General features: G+C 43.2%; 2 protein-coding genes across 3 annotated transcripts in view; one reads left to right on the forward strand and one right to left on the reverse strand.

Annotated features, from left to right (window-relative positions):
* Window positions 1-834: 834 nt before the first annotated feature.
* git1 (G protein-coupled receptor kinase interacting ArfGAP 1) lies at window positions 835-23,971 on the reverse strand. Its single transcript, XM_042413546.1, has 21 exons — window positions 23,590-23,971; window positions 19,063-19,196; window positions 18,418-18,530; window positions 17,600-17,705; window positions 17,120-17,206; window positions 16,849-16,979; window positions 16,627-16,721; window positions 16,475-16,517; window positions 15,715-15,741; window positions 14,882-14,930; window positions 14,320-14,392; window positions 13,516-13,613; window positions 12,397-12,508; window positions 11,856-11,980; window positions 10,545-10,697; window positions 8,080-8,406; window positions 6,803-6,883; window positions 6,278-6,354; window positions 5,683-5,859; window positions 5,175-5,238; window positions 835-5,052 (listed from the first exon to the last, which is right to left on the reverse strand). The coding sequence occupies exons 1-21, from the start codon at window positions 23,639-23,641 to the stop codon at window positions 4,837-4,839; spliced, it is 2,340 nt and encodes a 779-aa protein (XP_042269480.1). The 5' UTR covers window positions 23,642-23,971; the 3' UTR covers window positions 835-4,836.
* Window positions 19,832-23,971, forward strand: part of ankrd13b (ankyrin repeat domain 13B) — a 45,062-nt gene continuing 40,922 nt past the window's right edge. Inside the window, exon 1 of one of the 2 annotated variants that reach the window (XM_042413547.1) lies at window positions 19,832-23,070. In XM_042413547.1, the coding sequence (XP_042269481.1) occupies window positions 23,025-23,070 (46 nt within the window). In that variant the 5' untranslated portion in view covers window positions 19,832-23,024. Of the gene's footprint in view, window positions 23,071-23,783; window positions 23,872-23,971 lie in introns of those variants that run through there. The other variant, XM_042413548.1, reaches the window with a different exon arrangement.

Genomic DNA, 23,971 nt, shown 5'->3' on the forward strand with positions numbered 1-23,971 from the left:
ATATCCACTTGATATGACTAACTCAGACTGCTGAAGCCTCATATAAGCTTCAGATAAACCTTTAAATGCATTTCTGCACACTATCACTGTGTGAACACACTGTGGATTTTGGTCTCCATCACTTACACTGAAAGCACATTTGAAGGGGATCTTTTAATAGCCAGTATGAACAGGAGGAATGATTGATAACAGTAAGTAAGACCTCTTTCAGTGGTCATCTGGGCATCCGACTGTTGTTTTAAGACAGGTTGAAAAATTGTGAACCTATCCTTTAACGTCATCGTCTTGGCTCGTATGACATTAAAGGATAGGTTCAAAGATGTTTGGGCTGCTGTTGCAACAGTAGATTTATGAGAAAATCATTATGATTTAATTGTTAATAATTAATATAGTAAAAGACCAAACAAGTTATCAAAGTAGGCTAATGAAAACAATTTAAACCTTTAATTCAGGCATAAAGGGTACATAAAAAAGTTTCCAGTGATTATTAAATCAATAGGGTGAACAACAGAAAATAGATTTTACTTGCTGCTGCTGATTTAATGCCTGGTTGGAGAACTAAAGGGGCAGAAAATAATGCACTTAAAGATGTTTGGCACTCTGTACTAATTTGTATTAAAGATTTAATTAACTTAACATGAGGCTTTTTGCTGAAAGCGTCCAATTGCATCAACCTGTAAAACTTTGGCCCTTAATGCTGAAATGTTTAGACATTCAGTGTTGAAGGAAACTGTCCTTACTCAACACAGAGAAACACATGCATATCCAGTCAGCTGTCCCTATTTGATTGACTATCCACACAGTAAGAAGAAAAGAAAATGCAGACAGACCCAGGACAATTAACTTGTTTTATTATTTTATTACAAATGTACAGCTTATGAGTTTCCATTACGATTGACCTTTTAAGTCATTGTTTTCTCTACTTTATACAGTTTTTAACGTCTTCTGTTAAAAGATAACTCTCCCGTCACCCATCTCCCAAAGTGTAGAGCTGTGAAGAGACACAGGGACAGCAACAGTACAGGCCACAGTGCACTGCCCGTGGCTGAGTATCAGAAGTGTGTTTGTATAATTCACTGGCTGAAAAAAATTTCATGTTTGTACTCGTGGAAGGCTTGGTCCAACTGGTGAGGGGTGTTAGTTTGATTTTTGGAAAGTGTGTGCTAAATTCTGGATATGATGAAGATGTAGAAAGTGTGTCGGGCATGAGACTGACGGAAGCGTTTTTAACATTCACACTAGAGGCACCCTACGTAGTGTCCGCTAAATCGGGGGGAAAGGAGCGGGCCATGTGCGTTTTTAGACCCTCCTCCCGCCGTTCTGAGATGACTGTAGTGCTAAGCTGAAGTGCGCTTCAGACCTTTCCTATTGCACCATCCCACGTAAAAAACCCCTGCGTCCTGCACCTAATGTACTCGAACTAAGACCTTTGGGAGAGTGCGGTACATAATGTAGATCCTACTTCACCCAGCTGGTGTTTGAAAATAGTGCAACTAATACCACGGTGTTTAGTAATCCGCTAGATCAAACTGTTGTTCTCGCTCTTTGCTTCCTGTGGATTCTAGTAGGATCGTTAATATGTACAATATGACATTACAGGAGGGGAAATACCACAGCGTAACCATACTCACAAGACTTAAAATACCTACAAGTACATCAGGTGTCAAGACTTAAGGGCCTCCTGTAGATTTGGTGAACAGATCCCGCAGCCTGAAGCCCACTTTGGCCGACAAATATACATAAATATCTCACAAACATAACCCTAACATATAGCTTAATATAAAATATAGCATGAAAATATATGTTCATATATATGGCTCTAGTCTAAAACTTGGGCGATCATGATTGAAGGGACAAGCTTTACTACTGGCCCCCGTGTGTTTGTGTTTGTGTGTGTGTGTGTTTGTGTGTGTGTGTATGGAAGTATTTGTGTTGTTTCAGCAGTCAGTACAACATCACTGTAACTCAGCCAGTCAAACAGGAGATGATGATGTGCAAAGGCATTCAATATCAAACAACGATACATTTCAAGAGTCTTCTGGACACGACTTGTTTTGACAGGGAACAGAGCGAACAATCCAACCTCCCCTACAGAGACTGAGGAACACTTTGACAGTCACAGACCCCAGGTGATGATCGGGGGAAAGGACACACACACACACAAAAAAAAAAGAAAAAAAAAAGAAAAAAAAACCTAAACATGACTAAAGTGGACAGAGAAGTGCTGTAGGTGGTTTGGCATCAATCTCTCAAAGTGCTTGGGGCTTATTAAGGTCTAATTGCTTCTTGCTAAAAGGCAGCGATACGAGAAAAGACGACTTGAGATGTGACTGCTTTTTAAGAGGATGAGGACCGTGTTTAATGTGCGGAGGTCTTCTGAGCACTGAGCATGATTATAGAACAGACCGATGCAAGAACAAGCAACTATTAAAGCCACAAACACTTTGAGAAAAAACCAGCTGGAGAATCATTAAGAGGTGAATCTAAACTAGAAGAGGACGGTCCTTCAGGAAGCCAGGAAGGACTTGTTAGATCCCATCTGCATCCTTTGTTACAGATATGACCATATTTGTTCGGCACAGTACAACAAGCTTTAACACCTACAGTAGGCTAAGTGCGCTATCTTTTTGAAAAAAAACAAAAAAAACAAAACAAGAAAAACATCTTTGTTCCCAATGCTGTCTCCCATTGGCAGAGTTCAGAGACAGTGAGCTCGAAGTGACAACTTCTGTGGCCCAGATCAGCAGGCCGTGACAGAGAATTAATCGGAAAAAAAAAAAAAAAAAAAACAGAATGTGGGCTTGATTGTGCTTGCCAGACAGTCTGAAAAAAATGGAGAAAAAAAATATATATATACATGGCAAACTAAATCAAGCACATATGAGGTGGCTAAATCCATTTCAAATGAACATATTTCCTCAAATGAAATAACACAATGAGTATCTTCTCACTATATTTATGTTCCAGGTTTGCTAAGATCTGGTGCTTTCCACAGGTCTACTTAAAGCTTAACTGCAACAAACAAGTATTTGTATCAACTGAATGTGACTGAACATGCATGCAAATAACGGCTGCCGTGTAACACAAGCAGCCAGCAGCACACCCGCGGTGTTAATAAGATACTGTTTTAAAGCAAGACTTAGGGGGGGGGGCGGGGGGGGGTGGGGGTGGGGTTTTAATCCTCAAACTGGATCTAATGGTGCGCCTGATTTTGTCATCTAGCGAAAAAGAAGACAGGATTGATTCTGAGATGATTCCACTGGCTCTATTAAATGAGGCAAACCGTGAGATAAATCAAGCGCAAAGACAGCTGAGGATTCGTGAAAGAACATCTTGATCCAGGTCCTGTCATTACGCACCAAGGGGCTTTCGCTCTGACAGAAAAAAAATCTAAAGTAAAAGCGGATCTCTCCCAACACTGTCTCCCCTTTGGCAACTGTTTAACCCCTTGGCCACAGGACATATCACAAAATAAAAGAACAAACAAAAAAAACAACTAAATCAACCTCAACTGTCACCCAGGAAAGGAGTGCTTGAGAAATGTTGAGGACCACTTCACAGGTTATTTTTTTTTTTTAAGTGTATGTGTGCATGTTTTACTTAAATCCCAGTAAGAGGTTGAGCACATACTCCCACCTGTCTCCCTATTCCACTAAATGAGAATCATATTTGAGACAATGAAATAAACATACATAAACAGTTAAATCAAGATGACAGTCAGTAAAAATATCAATACAAAAAAAAAACAATAGGCATGATAAACAATAACAATAAATCACAATTATTCCAGTGTAAGTGTTTTGTTTTTGTAAGTCAGTCATTTTTGTCCTCAGATGTGCAGACCAACCCAATCTGCATATTCAAAAGAACGAGGAAAAAAAAAAAAAAACAGAGAAAAAGAAGAGAGAGGAAAGAAATAAAACATGCCAGATCATGCTGTGTACCACCAACAACAGGGGGGGGAGGGGGTGATGGGTTGGAAAAAAGCTGGAGCCCCCTGCAAAAGATCACCCAGGAAGAAGCATCTGAGAGCCTGGGTGGGGTGTGGAGTAGGGTGGAGCTAGATGGGTCCCAGGGAGGGGTAGGGATGGGGGTGGGGGAGGGGGGGGGTCCCTTCTCTGCACCGCAAGCTCATCCTGTCTGGGACGGGATAGGAGACAGAGGGGCCCTCGTGTCTGGTTGGAGAGGGAGAGAGGGGCAAAAGAGTGGGCCAGAGAGGAAAAGGAGAAGAAGAAGAACGTCCTGACTCCTCACGGGATGGAGGGACGGAGATGGTGTGGAACGTCTTCGGGCCCTCTCACGCGACGTGACGCCTCCGCCCTCCCTGGTTTCCGGTAAACGGGGAGAGGGAGGGACGACGAGTGACGGGGGAGAATAAATAAAGCAGTAACATCTCAGGATTCGGTTCGCTGTACATCACCATCATTGTATTCCAGGTATGCGTGTCACAGTTAAAGCGGTTTATTATACACATCTGATTCCAACAGTTTATTTAGGTTGCTGCAGGCTGTGGTTCCCACTTTGGATCCTTCCGTTTGTCCTTCCCTACTTTCACTTCACACTTCCACGATTGTGGAATTTCTCCTTTTTCTTCTGTAGTGTTTCTACTTCACAATCAATGCTCTTTGCTTTCATCTGATTCCTTTCCATTCGTATTCCAAACTTTCCTCATTGCGCCCATCATTCTCATCACTCCCCCTCCCTCGTCCTTCCGTCTATAGTGTGATCATAATTTCCCTCTATCCTCCTCTTCTAATAGCCCATCCCACCCCTCTTAGCCCACTTTTGATACTTTCTCTCCCTCTTCCTTCGCCATCCATCCATGCATTTGTTGGGTCACTGCTTCTTCTCGCGGGTGGTGATGGTGACCAGTTGCTTGGCAGCCTTGGCAATGTCGTAGGCGCACTGGATGACCTGCTGAGTGAGGAGTTGGTAGTCCACTGCAGGGGCCCCGGGCTCCGTAGGCGCCGCCTTGCGGCACTCCACCTGCAACCGCGAGGCACTGGAAGCCAACAGTCGGAGGGAGCAGTGGACTGCATCCAACGCAGGGCGCTACAGAGAAAAGAAGGGCATCAAAACTCACCTCACATGGTGGAGGATGTAAATATCGAGGTAGATAAAGACAGTGATACAGGTGAAGTAAGAGAAATGAAACATGAGTCCAGTGAACTTACTTTGGGGAAGAGTGAGGCCATCTCAGTGACAGCAGAGTGGATCTTCTCAGAACACGGAACAAAACTAAGGAGAAGGACGTTTGTTATTTTACTTAGAAGCTGGCACAATAATTGAGGCAACATAGTTGTTCTTGAATAAACTGCAATTCACTGATGCTCTGGACTAGTCTAAATGTGTGAATTATTTGACCCTGCCTGTACGACCAAACCATGAGTGCACAATTTTGAAACCCAGTGAGCTAGACCATTCCAAGCAACATTAACAGCTGTATTCAGCTGCTGCAGTTGTTAATGTTGGTGTATAAATGTAACAGAATATCTGTTAAAAAAGATGTTTTTTTTGTCCCAAATGTTCCTGTGACATCTCAGTGTCATCTAATTAAGAAGATTGGGCTGCACTTGTCAGCAAGGATAGAATTAGTAGTGTTTATTTTAAGGCTGACAAAATGTCTTCAGTGTCACTTTTATACAATTTTATACATCACCGATGTGTGTGAGTCTCACCTACCTGTCATGTTTGAACTCCTGAGCCGCCCTGAGCAGCTCCTGGATGTTCTTGGTCACCTGCTCAGTCTTCAGTATGACATCTTCTGTGCAGGGCAAGGTGGGGTCAGGCTCCCCTGCCTCCCCGCCTCCTCCCTCCTCAGATTCCCCACGGCCTTCCTCCTCACTGCTGCGACCCATACTGAAAAGAGAAACATAAATACACTTTAATTAACACCTTGGACCGACGAGGAGAGGTGACAGAGGACATTCTGTCTGCCGCTGCAGCATCTCAACACTTTAGGTGTTCAGCATCTTAAGAGACTGTCTGGCCCTCATTTTCTCACTAACAACTGTTGGTGTGAATCCCTCCCCCCAATCCATGTGTGACCCACATTTTAAGTATTGCATAGTCTCACATTTAATTAAACTCTGATGCGATCAAGAAAACACAAAAAGCAACAGATAGGTTAAGAAATTTCAGACTTAATTTAAAGGAAACATGTATAAAACACAGATAATCCTGTTTTAAATCTGTTAAACTGTGTCCAAAAAGCTGTAGAAAAACACACACACACACACACACGTTTCTGTGTACAGTGACTTGCAATGAGTCTGACCTTAGTGAGAGGTCGTATGTTTGTGTGTTGTCATAGTCACTGTCAGTGCCGCTGCCGTGCTTCTCCGTTTTAGGCACCTGGGGAGGGAAACACAGCGACAACATGCTACATCATTACAATTATCACCCATCTCACCAAACCTACTGGGCCTTTCACTCTCATAGAGCTTAATGATGCCTCCACCACCAAATAGTTCAAGCATTAGTTCCCAGTAGCCCCACCTACCACATAAAGTGTACACTCTCACAATGATGCATGCATGTTTGTGATTATTTCAACAAGAAGTCTGGTAAATGACATAACATTTCATAGATAGTTTCTTTGTGAGATGTGATAGGTTTTCTGTAACAGCAATGCAGGATTAGGGTTGATATTCCAAGTCCTTGTAGTATAATATAGTAACATATAGAAGACTGATTTTCAAAAAAACAATATAATCTTAACTTCCTGACTTGATCCAGCGCAGTATCATGAAGGTTTGGAAAAGCACCCTAGAATCAAAAACTGTAAACTTTAAGAACTCACCATATATCTGCCCATCTCTGTAGATCCAGACAGATGATGGCCTCCATACGGTGCTGGACCTCCTGTACTACCCTTCCTTACCTGTGAAGAGAGAAGGGAAGACAAGGATGGATAGAGGAGGAGAGGTGAGAGGAGAAATAGAGATGCATGGGCAAAGAGATGGAGGAAAGAAAGATTAGCAGAAAGAGATGGATGAAGAAATAGGCAGGTGAGAAAAAAAGAGTGTGGGGACAGAGAGAGGAGATGTTTTTATAAAACAGCAGAAAACCGAGATGAACGAGCCAGTGAGAGCAGCGCCAGATCAACTCGGCAGCTCACCCATTGCCTAATCATGACCATATGCCTCTACAGCTAACACTGAAATCCAACCGACAGTATCAACTAAACTAACATCTAAATGACTACGCACATACTCTACACTACTGTTGATCTCCAATATTAGAAAGCATAAAAAGCAAAAGTGATGCCTAGTGTGAGAGGATCCTATATTTGAAAATGAAATGGCAAACATTGCAATGACAGACAGAATGCTTACATCCGAAGGATGCACGGCTGCACTGCAGTGAACAAGGGACAGACAGGTGAAGAGACAGACAGACAGAAAGAAAACAGACAAAACAGGTAAATCTTTGTGTAAGGAGATGCTGAACTGGAAACCGACTTATGGTCAGATGTTGGTGAATGCTCTATCTACTCCAGGTGAGGACCCACTGTTTGGAGAAACCTTTCCATCCTAGTTAGCTACTAGTTGATCTGGTCTGTCAAACTTTCCCTTTGCGTGTATGTGTGTGTATGTGTGTGTGTGTGTGTGTGTGTGTTTCACGTGCACATGTATGATCACAGCGTCTCCAGACCAATCAGCTGTCCGGCAGCAGGAGAGCTAACTGGGAGGTCAAAAAGGGTTGAAAATGTAAATGTCAAAGGGTGCAGAGCAGGCTAGAGAGAGGAGCGTTAGAGGCATCACCAGGCAACAGAACAGACAAGATGATCCCTATTTTCCATCTTTCTGCTTCAGGTCACACTTGTGCACTTTCCCCCCTTCATGGTGTTAAAAAGCACATAATTATGTCGGATCGTTTTTGACACTGGTGATACAACGCCACATCTAAATGGGGGATCATGCGCAACTGGACCTTTTAAAGAGAAAGATTGGGAACTGAGATGCAGGGGGAGAGGAGTCAAAGGGAAATAGAGAGATAAGGATTGGACGAGCACCCATGAGGGCCACCAAAAGGAAGGTGGGAAGTGGAAAGGGGGCTGGGGGAGTTCTAACTTACGCTGGGTGTGTTGAGGGGCTGCAGGCGGTCCAGGGCTGGGGGACCATGGGCCGTGGGGCCGGGGGCCGCCCCTGGCTCGTACATTGAGATGGCCTGGCGGTCCCTCCGGTTGGGATGGGAGTGGGGGGTGACCGAGGAGGGCACCGAGAGCCCCGGGGGGTCAGCTCCTGGCCCGAATCCACACAGACCCCCTCCACCAATTCCTACTCGCATCCCGCCCCCTGGCCAATGGCCTCCTCCTCCAGGCCCCCCTACCCCATGGCCAGCTGCCCCCCCAGCCTGCTGGCCCCCCCGCAGCGCGCTGTTCTCTGTCTGCATCCGTGTGATCTACAGGAGAGGAGGAAGGGAGCAGGGAGGGATGAGAGGATGGAGGGAGGGACATGGGGAGGTTGAAGGGAGGGGAGGGGGGGGGGGGGGTCAACTGAATGGTCAAAGACAAGCATTCATAATCACAGGTACAGTAGAAGGGTCATACAGGGCTTCACATATTAACTCATATCAGTAATGGGGAGAGGGGGATGTGTGATAAAGACACTTGAACAGGTTACATGATGAGGCAGGGATTAGGTCTTGGGGAAGGAGTGGAGGGCTACATACCTGTGTATACATAATTTGCTCTCAGGGGTCAATGAGGGGAAATGAGAGCTCACCTGCTCTAAGGTGCCTGTTGACTACCATCTAATCCAGGGATGGGCAACTTTGATGGTAGAGAGGGCCACAAATTTATCCTCACTACCAGAGGGCCAGATTATTTCAGTGCAATTTGTAGTGCATTTCTACTCTGCCCTCCCCTTCCATGACATGTCTCAAATAAGCATGCATTTATCCCAAAGGCCCTTGACCCTCACCCACAGGTGGATCAGTATATATTCTGCATTAATGAGATACTTGTGGCCTCTCCTGTTGGTGTACAATAGACTGGATGTCAATGTCAACGTCAGTGCATCCAATCTGCATGAGCTGGGACAGTTTCATCTATCTGTCAGCCTGTTTCTCTCTTTTGACTTGATGTGCTTCATTATTGAGAAGCTGCTCTTGCAGATCTAAGTGCTCCCAAACATGCTGGCCACTGAGAGTGCAAAGTCCCTCAGGAGTGGGAAGTGGGACTCGGGCTAGCAGAGAGGGGGTCAGTGAATAACGCAATTTGTGGCAGCATGGCGTAGAAATCTTGAAAGTGGCCCTTGAAGTGCTGCTGCAGTGTTTCTATGTCGGCTCTGTGCTTGAGAAATGTTTTCTTTCATTCAGGGGCATCATTGCGCATCTCTTCACAGGCAGGAAAGTGTGTCAAATTTTAATGGTTGGATGAAAAGCCTGCTTTGAACAGGATCTGGAAGACATGGTTCTTTTGGTTCTTTTTTTGCCCGCTCATGTCTCTCGTCGTCGTGTGTCACTGCGGAAGAGGCCTGGCAAGAGCAAGACGAGATCGTGTGCAAAGCGGTTGCTTGGCTACGGCGCGTTTTCGAGGGAGCGCCGTCTATCAGTGGACGGTATCATTACAATTGGGATCCTGGTCAAATGTGGTAAAACGGTCCGCTTGCTTCCAACACCTGTGAAACGAGCAATTCATTGATATTTGGAAACTGACTCGTGGGCCGCACTGAGTGAGGACGGGGTCCGCGTGTGGCCTACGGGCCGCCAGTTGCCCATCCCTGATCTAATCTGACATTATTTGTTGTCTGCAGTTTGTGTTCGCCTCTTCACTATATCTTCAGCCAAGTGACAACACGAGCACATGAATGAATCATGGGTCAGATGAGCCGACACCGGCAGCCACTAATGAATACGATGAGCTAATGTTGATGACATGACTCACAAGAAACCAAATGAAGCGACAGTGCACAACAGATGAGTGTTATTAAGTAAAAACTGCCCAAACTAAAAATGACAGCTAAAATTGGAACCAGTATTTGCAACATCGAAACTCCGCATTAGAATGACAGCTGCTTTAGTTTCTAGATAACGCTGAAAAGCTGTCACCGAATACATCTTCCAGTGACAACAATGTAGGAAAATGACACCCTGTCAGAAAAAATACATCAGCTTGTAAAGATATTCAAATATTCACTTGTCTCTCCATCATCTTGCCCTCCTTCTGTCTGAATCGATTGCTCCTTCTCAACCAACCTGTCTCTGTCACTTTGTTTTGATTCTTCATTCACCCCATCATCTAGTCATCCTGCCCTATCTGACTTTTAGATTTTTATGTACAGCTTTCTAAGAAGGAAATCATGCCAGGCTTTCTTGCATCATCTAATCTCTCTTACATGCCCCCTGTGGCTCTCCACTATCATTAAAAAAAACGATAAGAAATAATAAGTCGAATGTCTTAACTTCCACTTTGATTTCTCTCCCACTTTGTGTTCATTATTTTTCTTCTGGTTGAAATTCTGACCTTATTTGCATGATTTGTGGCCCCAACGTAATTTTGCCCCTCCCTCCCTCCCCCCTCTCTCTGTACTCCCTACCTCCTTCTGGAGCCGCCGCAGCTCCTCGCTGAGGTTGTTGTTGACCTTCATCAGCTGCTGCACCTTGGCTTCTGAGGAGGCCAGGGCTTTCTTCACCTCCAGGTACTCCTGCAGGGTGATGGGCCCGTCTGACAAGTCCGACGAGTCCATACTCTGGATTGATTTGAGGACGCACGAACAGGTGGATGGACGAGTAGAAAGACAGACAGAAACACAGACAAAGTGAGGAAACAGATATCATGATCATTGTGAAGCTATTCCAGGGTACAAAACCTACGTGGACCACCTACAGTATAATGTCTTCAATGTTAATCTCACTCATAGAACCTGTTTTGTAAAACCATTTCTTATGTATGATATGGGGATATACAAATCTGTGCCCTTTGAGCTAGATCAAAACAGAGCTTACTACTGTGTGAAAGGAAGAGGCCTGGCCAGCAGCCTTGAGGCCAGCACTACAGCTGATCACACACATATAGACAGTAGAGCCTTAGTTCTTGCTCTCAATGCACCATCCGCCCCAAACGTCCTGTGACCCTGGAGCACGCTCAAACTGTTCTATACCACTCCCTGTTCTACAATACTCTTCCTTTCTCATTCATGCACCCAAATCCACCTACTTACTACAGATAACACCATATACTTTATAAGTGAATACAATAACTTTTGACCTAAGAGCGAAACAAAATAATGAATGCGCATATTTCGAGGGTGGAGATGGGAGTGGAACTTGTGGTTTGTCGGAGTTTTTGCCTGCTGAGCTAAACAAGTCCACAGGAAAACGAGATAGTTACTGGTTGAGCTGTTGTTTACTTGTCTCATTTCTACCACTCCCGCACCATTTTTCCTTTCTTTCTCTCTTGCTCCGTCTCCTCTTCTCTTCCCTCCCACTACACACACTCTCTCTCTCTCCCTCTCTCTCTCTCTCTCCCTCCCTCCCTCTCTGTATGAACAATGCCTCTCTGACAAGGACCCAGAATAGATGGTGATGTCACTCAGGAGCTATGTGGCAGCCCTCATCGTGGCCACTCCCCGCAAAGCATGCTGGGACAAGCAGTCATAAGGAGGAAAAACGTGGAAAAGCTTCGCTATAGCTGATGCAACTACTTTATTATTGGAACACGACTGAATTGTTGAGCACATTTGTAAAAAATTCAAACATTTAAAAACTACAATGTGCAGAGATGTTACCATGGCGATGAGGTTGCATTGTATTGTATTAATTCTAGGTGTTAGCTTTGTGATGTGTGTGCATGTGGCAAGATGTTAATTGTTTTTTCTGAGTATGTCCTACGTGTTCAAGTGCGATACCTTTGCGCGGTTGCTGCGTTGTGTGTTGTTGTTGTTCTGGGTGGTTAACTCGCTGTCTGTGTCTTCATCAGAGGCTACACTGTCATAGTCATGCTGGTCATCGTCAATGCCTAAGTCCAACGGGTCTGAGGGGAAAAAAAAAAGTTCAGTCAATATACAGAATATCAGCACTTCTCTCTCCTGTCATCTCTCTCTCGGCAGCTTTTCTTTCTTGTTTATTTTAGCAGGGTTCTCCAATGCAGTTGTTAGATACAGCAGATGTAAGTCACATTTCAATACAGATATAAATATACTGCCATGTCTCTGAGGAAATCACACCTTCTCTCTTCTTCACTAAATTGCTGGATTGGATCCCATTTGTCGTGTTGCTGCTTGCAGCTATTAATCACATTTGCTTACAAAATGTTTGATCAAATGTTTTAAAGCTATGTAGCCCCACGTTATTGAACAAAAAAAAGGTTTTCTGCTCCTCTTCAAAATGCTCCATATGTCCCTCTAGCCCTTAAATCCATCCATGTTATACCCCCTCCCAGTTTCTCACCAGTAGGGCTGCTGAGACCTTTCCCCTGCTGTCTCCTTTTGGCGTCACTCAGGATGTCGATGATGAGCGTGGCAAACTCCCGGGCGTTGAAACGTGCCAGCTTCTGACGGCCCTGAGAGAGGGAAGAAGAAAGGAGAAGGAGTCAGCAGTTAGAATTTGAATTATTATTTCAACACATGCGCGCGCGCACACACAAACACACACACACAGGCATGCCTGTCTGAAATTTTGTAAAAAAGTTCTATCATGAGTTGTGCAGTATACAAATGCAACCCAGCCCACAGCCAGTGGTTCAGTGCCTGTGTGACGACTGTGGTCAACGGCCATGTGCTGTGGAAAAACACAGTCATACTGAACACTGGCAAGACACACTCTAATACACACAATCACAAGTGTTCTCACACACACATGAGCAAAGAAACTTAAACCGTGTAATTACACTAGCATACTGGCATCCATACAAGAGAGAATCAAAAAAAAAAAAAAGTCCATTTCCACATAAGTGTTAAACTAGAATTATTACACAAAGTGATTTACTGTTCATAACACAACACTTTGGAAGGAAAAACTGTGTAAAAAGTTCAACTGTGTTTTTCTTCTGTTCCCTACCATAAATAGACAGCAGTTACTGACCACAGTGAACTGCCAGATCAGGGCAGAGCAAACATGGCGATGTGTGGGGGTTTTTTTTTTCTGTGTTAAAAGTCAATGTTTACACTAATGAGCCACACAGATGAGGTGAAACTATGTGAGAGGACATATGGGATTTATCTCTCACACACAAAGAGTGTGGAGAGTGAGGGAAAGAGGAGAGAGAGAGAGGGAGGGAGAGAGACAGAGAGAGAGAGAAACACAGATGGATTACATCTTTCCTACTTTCTCACAGCTGAGGAACAGTCAGTCAATTTCACACTCATCTTTGGATTCCCACCAAACACATATACTTTCCAAGCGAGGCTATATTTTGTCTTTTTCGCTTGCGAGTTCTTTGACTTTCGTCTGTAATTTTTCTCACTTTTGTAATTGTCGGGAGTTTAAAAATATCTACAGTTTGAATGGTATGTGTGTGTGCTGTATGCGTGCCACCTGCTCTCTATGTATGAGTGTGAGTAGGTTTACCTGGTTGCGTGTGGCAGAGTACTCAGGGTTGACTGGTAGGAAGGGCACTGCGCTTCGTTCCGTTACCAGAGTGCTGTGGTTCTGGGTGGTAAGCCACACTGGAGACACAAACATAGGGCAAAAAATAAGTCTGTGTGTGTGTGAGTGTGTGTGTGTGTGTGTGTGTGTGTAAGCAACAAACTCATATTGGCTGGAACGTAGGCAGCCAAACACCCGGTTCATCCTCCCACACGTACGTACAGATATAAACAAAGTACAGTAAAAACTGAATTCCTCTAATGCAGCATTGTGTTTTGAGCCCTCCCCCTGTGTGCGTTTGAGTGTGGGTGTGTGTGTGTGTGTGTGTGTGTGGCCTTGCTACTTACCTGCGGTGCTTCTGTCAGAAAGCACAATTTGACTGCTACTGCTACTAAAGGAAAGGGAGTGAAGAAAAGGAAAAAAAAAAAAAAAAAAAAAAAAGAGAAGAAAGAGCCGAGGAGGAGGAGAGAGACTCAAGAATTTCTGAGGCACTTCCTCACTCGAGTCTCTCCTCCTCCCTCACTCACTCCATTTGGCCTTCCTCCTCAAAGCGTCCTTTTCCTTTCCTCCTCATTCTGTCCTTCAGATTCACTCTCTGTCGAAACACATATTTTCTCTCTGTATGTCTTTTTCTCTCCCTGCCTTTCTTCTCAAAGTTTCGTGTCAATGATCTCTCGAGGAGGTGTTTTCTTCGAGCGTCTAGTTTCCATATTGGAAAAAATGTCAGATGTTTCTACCATATATAGGATAAAAGAGAGAGTTGAGTGGGGAAGACGTGAAGCTCACCCGCATCGTTTTCTCTGCGATCCACCTCGTCGTAGACATCCATCGCCAGCTCCTCAAACAGCCGATTGTTCAGCTGTCGCGCACACACACACACACACACACAGACATGAGTATCATTAATGTGAACATCAATGTAAAAAAAAAAAAACGAGAACAAGAGAGAGAGCGGAGAAAACAGTACAGTACAGTCATCTAGGCTGCAATTTGCAAAATTTGGCATTCTCTCTCATCTCCAGTCAGTCATCACATGTTGACCAAAAAAAACTATTGAGTCATCTTCAAATGTTGATAACTGACGTTTGAGGCTCAGTTTTTGAATTACTGCCATTCTATTGGTCTAAACAGAAGGCCTTGGAGGGAACACAGTATTCTGGCGAGGAACAGAAAGAAATTACTATATTATTGTTAATATTATATAATAATTTTAATAATCATCTTCATTCTAAACATCTTTTTTTCTCTTTTTTCATTAGTTACAAGAAAATTAGCTCCATCCAATGTCTGGAAACTAACTTTACCTGGACAACTCTTAACCCTAAACTCACAATTCAACCCCACTCACCGCTTGGAGCTTCTTCTTGGCGGCCTTGGCCAGTTCTGAGAGGTCCAGACTAAAAAAAAAAAAAAAAAAAAAAAACCACAGATGATGACAATCAGACAGGCACCATAGAGATACAATGGAATAAAGAGACAGAGGGGGAGGGAGGGTGGAAAACATGGAGATGGAGAGAGACGACTGACAGATGAGGAGGCGGGTGGAAGGATATTAAGCTAGAGAGAGGGGACACAGGGAGAGGGGGGGCACATTTTGGATTGAGATATGTTGGGTGTTTAGATTTAAAGCGCTTGATGTAATAGTGACAGCCTTTTGGAGTCATGTTAACCTGGAAACAACCTTCTGAACAGTCCCTGACAGGGAGCATCGTGGTTTTGAAAGCTACAGATAGATACTGTTCATACTGTATGTATACAAGTAGACTTCTTAACCTTATGAAGACATGCTTTATGATGAAATGTTATATGCCGCTCCTTATTAAAAGTGTATACTATAACCACGTCTCCAGATCTCATCTTTTAAAGGTCCTTGACTCAACTTCTTTCAGGACAAACACTTGTTTTGATGACTGCAGGAGGCTCTCTAAAGTTTCCTAACAGCCTCTAGTGATGTAGATTTTTTTTTCTCCCTTCACAAGTGACTTCACAGCTCTATTTTCTGGCGGTAACAGATTACAACCTAGCATTGTTCTTCCTACTGTGAAACCTCTGAAGAAGAGCTAGGCTTACTCTAGTGTACAACAGGGAAATATACAAAAGACAGTGTAGCAGAGAGAGAGGGGGGGTTTGGAATGAAGCGAGAAATTCTGGAAAAAAAAGGAACAAGGAAAGTAAAGATACCTCTGTGTCGGGCACTTAGGACGAGCTCTGGCTCCACCAAGCGCAGCGAAATGGAGAGAACAGAAAACGAGTGAGAAAAAGGAAGAAACAGACAGAAAGAGGGGTAGAGAAGCCACATCAGAACAGCTTTAATTGTTATTATCAAGAGGAACCATTCACCAGAACAGAACAGATGCAAAAGGGGTTAGACTGCAGCCCAAAAGTAAGACCCACTTGGGTGACAAATAGATCTTGAGGTGTGCTTGGTTTAAATGTTTATCTGTCTGTATATTTTTTTTTAAACTGCTTCTTCGACTCTGCTCTGACTCAGCTGAGAAAACCCAGCACCCATCAAATATTTGAAAGAAGCTGAGCCAAGTCATACTGAACTTGATTTATCGTGACCTGACTGTGCACTTCTGGACGTCTCAAATCAAACCTTCAGTTGAGGATTAATAAACCAAGCACACCTCAAGTATCTAAATCATTGGGAGGTACCTGTAATAGCTTAGATAGGCATTTACAAGAAACAGCCAGCTTTGTTAGAGATGCCAGAGACCTTTTTTAGCTTCTTTTTTTTTGGGGGTGGGGTAACAAATACTATGGTGCCACCCTCTGGTTATAATACTAAACTGCATCAGTATCAATTAATCCATGCTACGGAGATCCAGCATGTCTGGTAACTGAGAAGTTCAAGTATATTAACAATGATCCCTCGTGCAATCAAACCAAACCACACATGCGTTAAGAATGATAATAATAATAATCTCACGGTTCATACCTGTCTGCCATTTGAGGAATGATATAATGGCCATTCTTGTGATCTGAGGAGAGTAGAGGAGAGGAGCTTTATAACAAGATAACTTCTACTGCAGTATGACAGTGAGGAACCTTGGTCATGTGGACTGCTCATGAACTGGTGCAGTGGGTTACCTGGACGCCGGCCACAAAGGTAGAAGGCTAGCCTGTCTGTCAGCTCGTACTGACACTCAACCAGTCGCTCTGCTAGCTCTATATGGCCCGCCTGCCTGGAACACACAGACACACCCAAATTATTTGATGAAATGCTTTCTTATGTTTTTACCTTTTTTACTGTTTGAGATTCGATTTAAAAGCAAACTGTTACTGATGAAATGTATTTCCACTGTCATGTACCTAGCGTAGTCCATAGGTGTGCGTCCGTTGATGTCAGGTGCTCCGGGGTCTGCACCGTACACCACCAGCAGCTCAGCTTGCAAGATCTGGCCTGCCTTGGCTGCCACATGGAGTGGAGTAGTGCCTTTCTCCTGAAGGTTCAGGTAGACAGACACACACACACACACACATACACACACAGAGTCAGGGCAAGAGTCCCAGCATAAAGAGAGAGCAGCTGAATAACACTAATTGCTAGACGAGGTGAGTCAGCGAGTAGATTTTTCCTCACCGGGTGGAAGAAGTTGGCCTGAGCGCCGAGGGACAGGAGCCGAAGACACGTCTCTAAACTCCCCGTCCGCACACTCGAGTGCAGTTGCTAATAGAGAAACAAAGGGAGGCACAGGGAGGGAGGAAAAGAGGAGAGAGAGAGAAATAGAGTAGGGGATGGAAATTAAACATCACGCAGAGACAGAAACAGGCAGAATCTCCTTATTAGCCCAATGGAGCTCCACCGCATTAGAGATCATTATTACATCCTGCTGTGTCATTCAGATCACTTCCTGCCAGGGGGGGTTTATCAGTCGTGTGCATGTGTATGTGTGTTTGTGTGAGTGTGCGTGTTTATGTGTGATGTCTCACACTGACATCTATAAATAAAACATAATTTGTGCTAACACATGCAGTTCTACAGTATGGCTGCGTCCATATAGGCTAATTAATTTGAACTCATAATTTGTGGCCCATCAGCCGTAAAATAGCGAGCCCTCACCTTACTGAGGTCCTTGGTAGTGACGCCATCATCATCGCGGCAGGGCAGCTTGTGCACAAAGGCTAGCATCTGGTATTTGGCTCTGATGAACTCTGACTTAGTGGGACTGGACAGGGGAAGAAGGTCAGACGATTAGCAAAAAAAACAAAACAAAACAAAAAAAAAAACAGTTTATGCTTTGATTTCACCTTTGTTCTTTTTATTCTATGTCTGAGGTGAAAAGTCACAAAAAAGTCAACCCACTGTCTTATCAAATAAAGTCTTGAGTAAAGAACTACACGTCTGCATTACTGCTGTTTCTCAGCAAAGCCTGAGCGGGGTTTCTATACATTGTACGTTTGATTATCATACAGACACTGCTGATAAATATAGGACCTCTTTCCTGGTAAAGGATATGCAGACACATAAACACAGTATACAATACAATAGGAGGTTATATAAGAGGTTGTGCACAATGTGCTTCAACATTTATGTAACTAATGAGAAATTATTAGAAATTTTTCCAGCAGGTCCAACTCCTGATCTCTCAAAGCCATATTTCATCCCCAAAAAGCACTACAACACTACACTGACAAAACCTATCCTGTATTAAGTTAAACAAAAAGCCCTATTAGAGCAGAACAAGATTCACTGTTCATATTTACAGGGCAATAAGGAACAACTAGGTGCAATTGCTCTTCAGCACTGAAAATACCAATTATCTCCAGAAAGCTTATATAGCATTCCCATGCAGCAGAGATAATCATTTCCTCTAGCAAAGCTGATTAGAGGTGATAGTGTTGTTCTGTGTATTTTGAGCCTGTAGGGAGCATACTTACTGGACTTTGTCCTGGGGGTTGGGTTTCCTACGACCGCTCTGCACCTGAGCAGGGTCCAGGAGACTGTGTTCCCATATGGAGTTGGCCCCATTACTAGCCAAGGTTTGAACCATCTGAAACACACACACACACACACCAGTGACTGAGTGATGGTATACCGCCACATCAGAAAGTTGCCACCATTACAAGAACATTTTGTTAAGTAAAGCCACAGCACATCCCCGATGCAAAACTATATGTCCTGAATGTATTGCTTTTAGAATGATCAATTAGCAAAACATGTTTTCATCAGTGCGCTCTGCACTGGAATCAAAACTGCTTATATTGGTTAAAGAAGTAATTATACAGGTTATAGAACCATTATACTGTCCCTAATCATACATTCTTAATTACAAGGGAAAGTTAAAGCAATATTTAACTACCCAACCTGCATTGTGGACAGATTGGAGACACTGACAACACCAGATATGATCAATAGAGCCAAAGCAAGAGGTAATATATAGATTTTTTTTAAAACACATATGTAAAAACATCAGTGCTGAGTGAGATGTCTGTACTAGTCCTCACCTGAAGTATTCTGAGCCTCAGGTACTGTATCTCCTTTAAATTTTACTTTTCGCCTCACTCTCCTTTTCTCAGCCTTACCTGCAGTAGTGCGGGAGGCCATCCGCTGTGCCTCAGGTGCTTGACTATGGAGATATGACGGCCTAAGCTGCGGTGGACCGAACAGCATTCATCGCATATCAGGACCCCTCGGTTGATACTGGTCCAGCCCGGATCTGACAGACAAACAGAGATGGATGAATGGTATTACGAGCTTTGTAAACATGCTCTGTGTGCTGGTTAGACCTTTCTGCGCTGTACAGAATTCACTACAATGTTCACTTAAGTCGAGGCTGGATGAACACTTCGACTCTGTGTTCTACATACTAAAACCTCTCAATATCCAAGTCATATACTGTGGGGGCTGGGGGGGGTCTGAATATTTTACTACAACAGGACTCCATAGTGTCATTTTTTTCCTCTGGATGATGTGCCCTACCTACGCTGCTACCCTGCCCAGACTTCATTCAAGGTCAAATCAAACATATGCTCCTTTTTAGTCTTTTCTCAGTCGCTCACCTGCAGTAAGAAGAGTTTAATGAAATATGTGGATATGTGTACACACACACAGAGACTAGCACAGGGATGAGTAACAACATAACGCATGAGGTAGTCCTCTGTCAACCAAAACTCAAATTAAATGTACAAGTGTCACACTTCACAAAGCAATGTGCAACTGTATGATGCACATTAACAGCAAAGTGGACTTGCACTTTACAGAGTATGTTTTTTTATAATATAACTGTGTTAACATAATAAATACATGTAATTAAGAGAACTTCTGAGTAAAATATAATCCGAAATTAGGACAAATGTAATTTTGCAATAATAATTACAGTGTTATGATACTGACCCTGGTGAAATTTCACTCACAATCATTATTTAATTTAGACATGAAAGTTGTCAACACTAATATCTCAAAATGGATATTTTTTTACGATACAATTATATGCAGAAAAGATACATGATAACACTGAATTATCAACCATTCGTCTTTGCTACAGTTGGGAGATATTTTGTGGAGGCACTGAATACCGAGATAAAGCCGGATCATGCTTCTACAGTACCAACACACGCTGTCTATTTCATATGCTGGCCTGTATTATAATTCCCCTTAGCACAGCACACTCCTTAAACTGTTACTCACTAATGAACTCATGCATGCACAGAGACCAGCTTTGACAAAAGTGCTTACAAACGGAGGGCTCAATAGAACCTGTGCGAATTATTCAAATACAGTCACCTCAGTAAATGGAGAAAAAAAAAAGTGCAGTTAGAAAGGCTGAAGGTCAGAGTCAAGGCCAGAAGACTTTTTATAAGACCACGTCATATTTCACTGGTTACACTAAATATTACAACTATACAATACTAATAATGCAATGGTAAAGGACACCTTCCTAACATGTGCATGCTACAATAGACATACACACACATGACCTTTCAGTCATAAGCAGCTTGGTATGAGACCAGTCATGTCTCACTGTCTGCGCCAAATGTCAGATTTACTAGTTTTTGACAGTAGTCTAAAGTTTCTGTACCAACATTTGGTATTTGTTTTAGTCTGTTTGGTGTGATATTGCAGTGACATATACAGTATATATATATAACTTGGAGGAATTTCACATTTTTCTAATGAAGAAAAGTACCTGAAACTTCTTCTTTAAATATGGATAAATGAGAGTGAATGAGGTGAGGATGGGAAGGGAGGCAGTTAAGACCAATGCTAGTCTACTGACACTGGCAGGCTAGTCATAGAGTCTGGGTCATGTTTATGCCCTCAAGACCCTGATGTGATGAGCAGCTCACAACTAACATGGTCTGCAATATCAAAACAAATATATGCACACTTACTGGCACACAATCACGCCTGCATTAACATATACACATCTACTATCTGCATTAGTCACTCTCAGGCTGGGATAAAACTGTCTGGACTTAGGGTATTAATGGAGCTGAAATAGTCCATCAGATGAACTGACATGCTGTAAGTCTTTTTGCCTGCAGAAAAAGTAGCAGCACATGCAAAACGGCTTTGATAAGAGCTACAGCCTAGTTTAGAACAGTAGCCCGTAGGCTTTAAAGGCCAGACTGCAGCAATTTAATTCCTTAATCTGTGTAATAAATATAAAAACTCCCACAGGCTATGCTATCTGCTTGGCTCGCTGGATCAATACAATGCTACACCATTAAGCTATTAGTCTATTGGCAATAGCATATTGGCCAAATCTGCAGCATGACATAATTTAGCCTAAATTTTGCATTGTTCATCAATACAGCATTGATATTTGTTTTTATAACTGTCACTTAACCCTGCATGAAAACACTACAATAGGTAAATGAATGGTAACATTTAAAGTTTTTACACAACTGTTGCAGAAATAAACATTTAAAATGCTGCGTACATTTCCATAATTCTACTGGTAGCTGGTTAGTTTCTATTCATTCACACTAAAACGGATTTATTCAAATTTCACAATGGAAGCGATTGCGTTTTTAAGTACCCATTAACAACATGTCACTCCACTCACAGCGCCCCGCCCCCAAGTCACAACTAGGTTAATTTCTATTCATACTGTTTTAATCCTTGAATTTTGTTTTTAAACTGGGCCAAACCCCAGTCACAGCATCATCAACAAGAGAGACATTTGACAATTAAACACTATATACACAATCTAAATGCACTAAATGATTGCACAAGTGTTTCTTGCACTATTGTATCTATGCTCAAAAAGAGAGTTTACCATCATGTCAACATGATTCATTGTTGCTATAAACCATGCAGATTGCCATGGTGTGACATTAAAGTCTCCTCCTGAGGCTTGGCTAGGACTGAGTGTATCAGTCGTTCTTTGTAGCTATGCCATCGAGTCATCCCCTTGTATGTCACAAAGCTGGGTGGTAGGGAGGTGGCCTGTCACCGGTGGCTAGGTCAGCATTTTGCAGTACACACTGCATATGTGTGCATGTCGTCTAAGGAGGGACTGTATGCAGAGCTGACGGTAGGAGAGGAAGTATACAGATAGTAACAGGTATGCCAAGTCAAATAAGCTGAGAGAAAAACCCAAGGAAATGAACTATTGTCTTACAACAAAAACACATATTCCCATTCTCCCTAACAGGATTCATTTGTCAGGGACATCACACATAAATCATACTTTAAGCTGCTATGGCATTCAAGGGAAGGCATTTAACTGAGGCTGGTTAATGTCAGATTTTGAACATGGAGAAGCGGTGAGAAGGGACAGGAGGACAGACATACAGATGCTGAAGCAGGAAGTCTCCTATAGTTGCGGAGAATAGGTTCAGGGCGTAAATCATTAGCAAGGTGTAGCCAGAAAGCACTGAGCAGTAGGGCCCTAAAGCTTGTAGACAGTTTTACACAAACACTCACTGCTGTCAGGGGGAGCAGCTGTTGTAATGCATGTACACATGAATGGATGCAAGCAACACACATACACATACACAGGAGCACCGATAATGAAGAGCTTCAAATTAAACATGAAGGCATGTGAGGCTACATATGCCAGGCAGAGGCAAAGGAGTGGATAACAAGGTTATTTTAGCATCACCTCTGTGTATCTTTCTGACAAACAGAGATGAGGGCAAACGAGGTTAAAATGTGAAAGTTCATACATAGGTCATACATGTGTCACACACACAATAGGAATATAACATATTACTCATATCTGACTGATGACGTGTGTACAAATAAATAGCTACATCTTGCTCCATCAGTTTGTTCTGTTTGAGATGCTTTTCAACTGAATTTGCTCCAGTAAATTTCTTCAGGATTACTGACATTTAAGAAATTAAAAATGCTGTGAAATAACCTTAATATCCTGGAATATTCAGTCTACGAAACTGTTTATGTTATTCTTTTTAATCGTATACATGACAATCACCAAAAACTCATGCCAGGAACCATTAAAATGACTGATAGCTGACGCATTAGCTGAATCAGCTTTGCAATAACTTGCCGTTTAGCAAAGTTAGCTTAGCTAGCTATGTTAGCTAACGTTAGCCAGGTAGACACAACTCAAAACGCTACAGGCAAGTGCTAAAATATCACATAGTATAGTAATATACTTATAATCTGTTAGTACATTAACATTAAGTGTACGCTACATGTTTAATAATAGCCAGCAACACAAAAAAGTGAGTCGAAATCGCCAGCTCGTTAGCCGGGCTAAGCTAATGTGTTAAGAAGTCTGTCCCGGTGACGAAAATCAAAACAAACGTCTCTCTAAGGCGACATAAATCTGACACTCAGGTCTCCCACTGCAGCAAACAAACTGGTCGCATAAGACCTTGGTCAAATTAACATACATATCAAGCTGCTCATTGGGGAGCAGCTATCAGCTAAAGATATCCCCCGTTGTAATAACACGCCTATTTTTCACTGTTTATTTTGGGGCCTAAGCGACGCTCGGAAGCCCGGGCCGTTTTCCTGCTCTGCGGACCCGCTGACAGTGATAGCAACCTCGGCCCTGTTGTCCCACCATGTCGCCCTCCCGACGTATTGTTCCAGTATAGTGAATCTATTTTTGATTTATTTTCTCTCGTCCCTACCTGGCGCACTGCAGTCGGCGCAGACTTCTGTCCTTTGTAGCTTTCTTGACATCTCGGAAGTGGCTGGACACGACAGATGGATGTCGGCGATGATGATGTGGATGTTCGCCCTTTATCCCCCGAGCTACCGACCGACGTCTGCCGTCAACCGATGCGGCCCCTGAATCCCCGGAAGCCGGGTGGTGTGAGCGGTTTTCCCGGCCAGCTGACAGTTGAATTTCCCGTTTGTTCCTGCGGTCGCTTTGCCCACGTTTCACTACTGAACCCCAAGTCTACAGCCAAGTTACGTGAGCATAGTTTATCAGGCTGTTTAGTATGAAGCGCTTACCGCAATATTTACTAAATCTGTCCGCTGCATTGCCAGCAACTCACCGGGAGACGG

Source organism: Thunnus maccoyii, chromosome 6, assembly GCF_910596095.1.
Source record: "Thunnus maccoyii chromosome 6, fThuMac1.1, whole genome shotgun sequence".
NCBI lineage: Eukaryota > Metazoa > Chordata > Actinopteri > Scombriformes > Scombridae > Thunnus > Thunnus maccoyii.